This window comes from Epinephelus fuscoguttatus, linkage group LG1 (genome assembly GCF_011397635.1).
Source record: "Epinephelus fuscoguttatus linkage group LG1, E.fuscoguttatus.final_Chr_v1".
Classification (NCBI taxonomy): Eukaryota; Metazoa; Chordata; class Actinopteri; order Perciformes; family Serranidae; genus Epinephelus; species Epinephelus fuscoguttatus.
In genome coordinates, this window is record NC_064752.1 from 14105329 (window position 1) to 14114195 (window position 8867).

The window sequence follows — 8867 nt, forward strand, 5'->3', positions numbered from 1 at the left end:
ATGTATCACTGAAAGGAGCCGCCAGATGGGGGATGGTCCGAAGCATAGAGTCAAGGCAGCCATTACGGACAACGACACTTCCGGTAAGTGCTTTCAAAATAAAGGTGTTAAAAAGGAAACGATCAACGGAAATGAAATACAATAAAATAAAATAAATACACAAATAAGTATATAAATAAATACGTTTTTAAGAGGGAATTATCAACAGAAACATAGGCTGGAAATAAAATAAAATAAGATTAAAAAAAACAACAAGTTTTTAAGAGGGAACAATCAACAGGAACAGACTGGAGATAAAATAATATCAATAGAAACATAGGCTGGAAATAAAATAAAATAATAACATGACTAAATAGATAGGTTTTAATAATAAAATAAAATAAATAAGACTTTGAAAGTAAAAAAAAAAAATAATAGAAAAAAATAGGATAAAAATATAGAATTAATGAAATTTAAGTATGAAATCAACAAATAAAACAGGAAAGACTCATCATAACCTTTATACAGTCTGTGAATATAACTAGATAGATGGATATAAATTGGTCTTTGGCTTCTCTCAAACATCACGGGTACAGGCAGACACATAACACAATACACCATTAAAAACGTACAATTAACAATAAATGTGATATAATGATGCAATAGGCAGGTAGGAGCAATAATTTATATAAGTAATAAAAGAGAGCACATCTTATAAAAAATAGTAATCTTCCCTGATACAGTCATTCTATGTTCATTGCCTGTATTGTATAGGAAATACAGGACCTGTTATATACAGTATGTAACTAGCAATAAAAAGCACAGAAATTAATCTCACTTTATGCAGTAGGTCAGCTATACAGCTATGCATGTTACAATACTTGTTGCTAATACAAAACAGAATCAGAAACACATTCATTGTCGTATACGTTTTCACACAATAGGAATCTGCCTTGGTATTGTTTTCTTTTCGTGCTCATTTTCTTACATTCTGTAGATGTAATGTAATGGATATTCACAGCCCTAATTCTCACCAAGTGTTTTTCCATTCATCAACCTGAGTAAAAATCCTCTGCCTGCTTCATTGTTTGATATGAGGAACTCATCTCCTCCCACTTCTGATTATTAAACCCATCAACCTGCCATAAAAAGGCTTCAACAAACACAGCTCTCCTTTAATCAGGAATCATGTAGCTGTAGGCAATGAAAAGTGAAGAACAACCTACATTGTGATTTGTTTTTATCATGAAACACATGCATGAGGGATATGAATTAATTATTTTTATTGAGTTTGTCACAAAATATATTATCAATTCATTACTCCCAGTAGTGGAGGAAGTATTTAAATCCTTCATTTAAATAAAAGTATAGGAATAATATAAAAAATACTTTATACTTAAGGTCTTAAATGGTCATTGAAAACGTTCCACAAATATATCAGTATTGTTTGCAAAATGTAAGTATAAAAAAGTAAAAATAGGCTTACTCCATTTTGCAAGCCCGGTGAGTCTTGTACTATTGTATGTCACATTATGGATTATTATTACTGATGTATGAATGTGTGGGTGGCATTTGACTGTTGTAGGTGGAGCAGGTTTTATTAATTTTATAATGTTTAATTTATAAGAGTGATTCATGTAAATCATCTTATATCTTTGGTATGTAAAATCTTAATGTGTAGTAATAACTAAAGTTGTCCAATCAATGTACAGTGCAATATTTGCCTCTAAACTGTACTGGAGTAGAAGAGTAGAATGAAAATACTTGAGTTGAATATCTCAAATATGTATTCATTTTTTAATACTTGAATAAATGTAACTGTATAAGTAACATTTTATCAGTAATTATATATTAATAATAATAATAATAATAATAATAATAATACATAATTATTCAAAACAATGTTAAAAAGTGCTTCACATGGTTATACCAGAATGAAAACATTTCAAAACTTGTAATGATGTAAATAAAATCAGTAAGTTAAAAATAATATGGAAATAAAATGGAATACAAATAAGATAAAAACAAAAAACAAATGAAATAAAATAATATTAAATAAAATACTCACGTTGGAGATCAAACAGTGTGATAAAGGTAATAAAAATGACAGAATTTAAGCATAAACAGACCCATAATTGCTTTTATTATTCATTAATTTCACCAGAGCATTGGATGAGAATTGAAGTAATATTAGGAGATTATTTTAAAATATGTTTCATTAAAAAAAACCCTCATTATAACCTAGATGGATTTTTGTATGAATTATAAAAAAAATAAGTACAGTCTGTGGTGTATTACTGTAGTACTGCTCTTCCCCTCCGCACCAGCAGGGGGCAGCACCTCTCCCGCAGGCCCGGGCAGAAACGATAAACCTTCCCGGTCAACGACAGTCGTTCCTTCCGACTCCGGTCCCCTTACAAGTGGAAAGGTAAAGACAGACCCGGCGCCGTAATCTAAATATATCTTCACCATCTCATGATTTATAAAACAATAATGTTTGTTGCTCGATTATTATTAATATTACAGTGGAAGACCTAAACGTATTTTAGTCTTAAACGCTTTATAATGGTGGATATTAGACTTAGAAGTGGGGAAGTAACCCTGGCACTGATATTCATGAACGGCTGCCATTTTTCTCGGTTAACGCGGTCCGCTATAGTCAGCGTTAACGTATATAAACGTTTGTGGCTTGCTCTGTGAACACTTCAAGACAAATGTTGTATATGTAGTTAATACAACGTTTGTTTGTTTGCTTTCTGCTGCTCTGGTTTATATCAGTATGTGGACCCAGGCTAGGTTGGCTAACATGCTAGCCGCTAACATGCTATGGTAGTGGCAGTTACTATGAGCTGCCTGTAACCAGTATTATTGGGAACTGATGCATGAATGTGTCATCTAATACAGATGCTGATGCCCAAGAAGAATCGCATTGCTATCTATGAGCTCCTCTTCAAGGAGGGAGTCATGGTGGCCAAGAAAGATGTCCACCTGGCCAAGCATCCGGAGCTTGCTGACAAGAATGTGCCCAACCTTCATGTGATGAAAGCGATGCAGGTGAGAAGCAGGATGATGAAGGCTGGACACTGACACAGTTAAAGTTAATATTATATGTGAATGTTGCCTTAACCGAGCTGTGCAGTTGATGAGTGATGTGTTTCCTGTAGAGCCAAAGCAGGGTATGGGTACTGACATTAAATTGTCAGGGGAGTTTTTGATGCTGTCAGTATCAGTATTGAGTGATGAAATTAGCTGTAGGTAAGTTATTATTTGTAATGTCAGTGTTAACAAGCAGTGAAGCTCAGGTATTTCCAGCCTGTTGCACTTCAAGAAGCAGTAGATTAAGTTCATAAAACTTAACTAACACAGACCTCAGGATCCATAAGATAATGCAAAATACTGAGCATCATCCTCTCTCATACTGTGTAAATATATTTATCTTTTAATTTTAGTGTTCAGGCTTTGGGAGTCATTACAGTCCAGTGCACAGCTGAATTAAGCTCCCATCCTCCTAAATAGTTGTTCCCAATAGGGCTGGTCAATGTATTCATTGTATCTATAACATGATATGAGACTAGATAATGTCGTAGATTTTGGGTATCACAAGAGTTGTCTTCTCCTGGGTTTAAAGTCTGCACTACAGTAAAGTGATGTAATTTTTCTGAACTTACCAGACTGTTCTGGCTCTTCTAATTTGCCTGAACCCACTTGTCATTATATCCACATTACTGGTTGTTTATCAAATCCTACAATATTGTTGAAAGGTTTGCAACAGTATACTGGTTTCAAGGTACACTGTGATATTAAAGTTGATGGTTATTGTAGCATGTGTATTTGACTATCATGTTGGAGGAAAAAAATGCAACTGGACAGAAGATCTCAACCTTTAATAATGTTAAGAAGGGAGACTTTTTACACATTTCAATCAAAAATGGTTTGAAGTTTTAAATATAGTAATAAAATGTTTGTTTAACCTAAAATCACCTTTCCGTTTTAACTCCTTCAAGGGTCATTCTGACAATTTTATTTCCATGGTAGTGTGAAACTGCAGTATTTTGAGAGTTATTGTACCGTTAAAATCTCACGCAGTTGCAGCCCTAATTGTCGCAATAACGATATCAAGGTAATATCTTAAAAATACTGATATTTGATGCTCTATTTCCCAATCTGAGGAACACATATCCCCAGTTTCAGCCTCGTGTATTAGTTTGAATTTGTTGTTTTCACCCAGATGGCTACAAGTCTTTAGGATTGTGGTAACAACAACAGAACAGCATTGCAGGTTTCAACAGTTTCTTGGTTTGTCAGATATTAACGGTTAGTTATCTTTTAGAAAAACTGATGGTTGCCCCTCTGACCTGAATGCACGTTAATGCGTGAGAGGCACATGGAAGGTGTTGAGACTTTTCTGATGACGCGCACATGACTATGGGAGGAAAAATGTGGCATGGAACTAAAGTTGAAGTGGAACAATATTAATGTAAGAGTATTAATGTGAACAAGGTACAGATCTAATTGGCTTTTACGAGAGAAGAGAAGAGGGTGATGCTCAGTAAGCAGTCGTGTCTCAGTATCGTATGAGCTTTGTCTTTTGTTACTAAAAAGCAGTTTGGAAAAATTATCTTGCTCAAATGAACTCAGTGAGAATCATGCTTGCAAAGAAATACTTACAGTTGTCTGTGGCAAGGGAGGTGGGCGGGCATGAGAATTAAAAAAATAATAAAATAAAAATCAACTTTTAAAAGGGGAGCATAGCAGAAAAGTTAAGGAACCATTGCCTTAAAGGATACATGTGGTGTACTACGTAGCCTGTGCTTACAGTAGATGAATTGTGCTATGTGTGAAAACTAAATCATGTTTGTGCTTTTCCTCCAGTCCCTGAAGTCCTGTGGGTACGTCAAGGAGCAATTCGCCTGGCGTCATTTCTACTGGTACCTCACCAACGAAGGTATCCAGTACCTGAGAGACTTCCTTCACCTTCCCCCTGAGATTGTGCCCGCCACCCTGCGTCGCCAGACCCGCCCTGAGACCGCAAGGCCCAGGCCCAAGGGTAAGCTCACGGATACACAGATAATGTGGGATTGTTTGAATGTTGCTTGCTTTTGTTTTTCGTTTGTATGTAGTGCATGTCTCCAAAAACAAATGCCACAATCTGCAGAACTACTGACGTTGCTTTTCGAAGCCATTATACTACTGCATTAATCTGTCAAGTTTTTAGTTTTCAAAGTACATCAGATTGATTATAGACTTCCTCTGAATGTTGCAGTCTGACTAACAGAAATCACAAGTCATTAGCTGTTGATGTAAACCTGCTGAGTGGACACATTCCAAAGAGATTAACATCATGGAGTCAGAAGGCCGCAGCCATGGCTCAGTGTTATACATTCAGCAACTCTGATAGTTTATCTATTCCAGCTGAGTTTCACCCCGAGATGACCTGAAACTGAATTATTTATATAATCATGAAATGCAAAGCCAGCTACCAGCCAAGAGCCAATAAGATTTTCCACTAATTTAGTAGGAAGGGTTGGGACTCGTGGGGAAATCACAAGCCAGATAATCATCCTCTTTATCAGTGCTTGTCTGTGGCTGAAACTTGGATTTACTGAAATGTGGCCCTGCAGGGTCTGGCACCTTATTCAGAACAGCTGATGCTTTAATATCATTTATCTATCTTAATATCAAACAGGAATCTTTGTGGGATCCCCCTAAAATGTTGTGACATCTTATTTTTTTCCCTAATACAACACCAAGAAAGTCTTCACTGTCCTCAGAATAAAGAATAATTAATTTGTGTCAAGCTCTTTTATAATAACCACACAACAGTTTTTTAATAAGTGTAAAATTTGCAATTGCTACGACCTTTATGCCAAATTTCCGTCTCATGGGGAAAAGGCTGTGGCCACCAAAGAGTGGGAATAATTTTGTTGCCCATTCAACCAACAGTGAGCTATAGAGCTGCATGTGTATGGTGCAGAATCCATCAGAATAACTTTACATACTCTGACTGGTTAATGATTACTTAAAGTTCTCAGACTTGTTTACACAGGGTGCATATTAAAGCCTTTTACAGTAAACAGCCCTTTGGCATCATTGATCTTCGCCTCTGTCATCCTCCCTCTGCTGCTGATGTGAAAACACTGGGTGGTCTCAGCCTCAGCATGCACAGGAATTCAACTCATTTTCAGATACTTATTATTATGCTCAACCGCCACATACGATTGACATTCCTTTGTAGCTTGTATACAGGTCACTATTAGCATAATGAGCTTGGTATGTCTTGTGTGAACACACCAGGGTTTAGATGGGGCAGCAACCTGAGAGCAGGCAGAGGGGGCGAAGACGCTGCATTTCCACAAGTCAATGCTCTGCTTATTCAAAGGGTGTTTGATGACTGCTTGTACTGTCTTCCTTACTGTTGGTCTTTGTTGCTCTCATGGATAACGAGCAGTAGACTGGAGTTGACTCTGCTGTCTGCTCTGTGTGTGTGTGTGTGAGACATAATTATCGGCTGAAATTCCATTATGGGAACAATAATTTAATACTCTTATTGGCTAATGATGTATCTGCCACCACACATCATTCATCCCTCGCTTTAGAGTTTAAGTGCAGGATAAAATGTGGTAGTCTGTAACAGCAGTGCCCTCTGGGATTGTATTTCCCCCTTAAGTGTACAAATGTCCGAAAGTTGGTCATGAATGATCTGTTCATGAATTCTCAGAGACCGAGTTTTTGTAAATACTGTTGCCTTACGCATGCACACATGTATTTAATAAAGCCTTTAACTTAAACTGAACTTTTAAAACGCTAAACTGAAATTGTTCTTGTGTTTATTTCTGTAGGAATGGAAGGAGAGAGGCCCGCCCGCCTTAACCGTAGTGAGGCCGACAGAGATGCCTACAGGCGATCTGCTGCACCCCGTAAGTATACTATTATCACCCTCATGAATGGAGTTGCTTAGGTGGTCTCATGATGTGTTCATCATTGAAATGAGCAGCATTGTGAGCCAGGTAGAAATGATGACCTGGGCTTGAAACAGTAGGTTGATTTTTAAGATAGTATGATGCATTGACAACGCTCTATGAAGCTAAGTTCACACTGCATGACTGTCAGCATCTTCAGGTCGCTGTTCTGTTCACACTGCACAACTTGCCGTCTTGTAATCGGGCGCATTGAAGTCTTAAGTGCTGTATCGTAGGCAACTGGACTTGCTTGAGACGTTTTACCAAGTTTAAAAGCTAATGCCACCTGATGCATCAGGCTAAGAACGTACAGAAACATTGAATGCAATAGTCCACCTCCTCTTCCCCCTCTCTCGTTACTTTCCCTCTCTCAAACACACACACCTCGCAGAGTGCCACTTGTCTCTGTCCTCAGCCCTTGTCTGGCACTCTCATTGGCTGTTAGCAGCCCAATAGCCCCAGATGTTTAGCATGCTAGATATTCGGGAAGCGTCTGCGATGCATTGGTGAGCATCTTCATTTGCATCTTTGAACGGTTTACACAAAGTTCTCAAGCACCACTTTGCAACAAATGCTGATTTGCCTCTGATCTGTAGCCTTTGATGGGGAACTCAGAAGCTGTCCGTGAGCAGAAAATCTGGACTAAAGTGGAGTGTGAACTAGGCATAACTAGCAACGATTTATACCTGAACAGAATACTGAAATTCACTGATGTGACTCACTGTCAGGAAACTGTCATAACACAAATATGCACATTATAAAGGAAATTAAACAATCAAAAGTGACTTCTGCTGCCACGCTTTGATTTTCTGTTTTTGGAGCTGGACTGTACATTAGGTGTGCTGTTGAAATATATCAGCACCATTCGGTTATTAACTGCCCCACACTCTCGGAGCACAGAGGGACTCTGGGTTCAGACGGAGCAGCACAATGTCAGACACAGTGAAAGTGAAACTCAACTGTTTGTTGCGCTGAGTCAGAAAGTTTGCTCACTCACAAACAGCTGCTCCTCTCATACATTGATCTGACCTGATGAGCTCTAATCAGATTAACTGATCAGTTATCCAACCAATGACTCAAAGCTCCACAAACTGCTGTTGAGGCGGAGGGGGGCAAAAAAGTGTTTTGCTTGCACTGCATTCACAGACCCACAATAACCTCTGAATTTAGAGATAAGACTGACACAGACACACAAGGACACATAGGCAAGGGTAAAAAACAAAAACAGGAAGTTGGTGATCCTGCCGTCTTTAGCTGCTGCCACACATTCTAATATCGTGGGAAACTGACAGTAATCTGTGTTGGTATCTTCCTGTTAATGCAGTTGAAAACTTTCTCAAATGTAAACACAGCATTGTGCGTGTATAAGAGCTTTTTTTTTTGCTAGTTTCTTGTGTTTTTAAGCTTATAAAAACTGAAAGTCTGACTTGTTCGTTCCTACTTTGTCCATCAGCTGGTGCTGATAAGAAAGCCGAGGCCGGTGCTGGAGCTGCCACAGAATTCCAGTTCGTAAGTACTGCTGCCACATTTACACTGTTAAACACTGAATTATGTTCCTTCAGTTGCCCTTTGTGGGAATTTTTATTTGTCGACAAGATGAGCATATTTCTGGTCTTGAATCATTTACTTCTATTATGGGTAATGAGGAATGTTTTCCACGGCAATTATACGACAAGAATGTCAAACATTCCTCCCTGAAACATTGTCAGCCTGTGGGTGCGGTTTTACAATGGCTCCTATCAGGAATGTCAGCAGGCTGAATTTAATTTGCAGTTATAAAGTTTGATTCTTCTGTTGAACTCGGGTTGACTGATGTATTGACAAAAACTTTTCCCTGTTGCAGAGGGGAGGGTTTGGACGCGGCAGAGGACAGCAGCCTCAGTAAATTTCACCACCTCTTTCTGTACAATAAAGAAAATCAAAATACAA

General features: G+C 38.0%; 1 protein-coding gene across 1 annotated transcript; it reads left to right on the forward strand.

The window, feature by feature from the left end:
- The first annotated feature begins 2306 nt into the window (after positions 1 to 2306).
- Positions 2307 to 8867, forward strand: rps10 (ribosomal protein S10). Its single transcript, XM_049574858.1, has 6 exons — positions 2307 to 2407; positions 2884 to 3033; positions 4852 to 5026; positions 6819 to 6896; positions 8392 to 8447; positions 8782 to 8867. Exons 2-6 carry the CDS (start codon positions 2884 to 2886, stop codon positions 8821 to 8823), a joined length of 501 nt encoding a protein of 166 aa, XP_049430815.1. The 5' UTR covers positions 2307 to 2407; the 3' UTR covers positions 8824 to 8867.

Coding starts and splice junctions, on each gene's coding strand:
- rps10 (XM_049574858.1), top strand. CDS start 2,884: ATGCTGATGCCCAAGAAGAATCGCATTGCTATCTATGAGCTCCTCTTC. Junction 5,027..6,818: donor CGCAAGGCCCAGGCCCAAGG/GTAAGCTCACGG, acceptor TTATTTCTGTAG/GAATGGAAGGAGAGAGGCCC. Junction 8,448..8,781: donor CTGCCACAGAATTCCAGTTC/GTAAGTACTGCT, acceptor TCCCTGTTGCAG/AGGGGAGGGTTTGGACGCGG.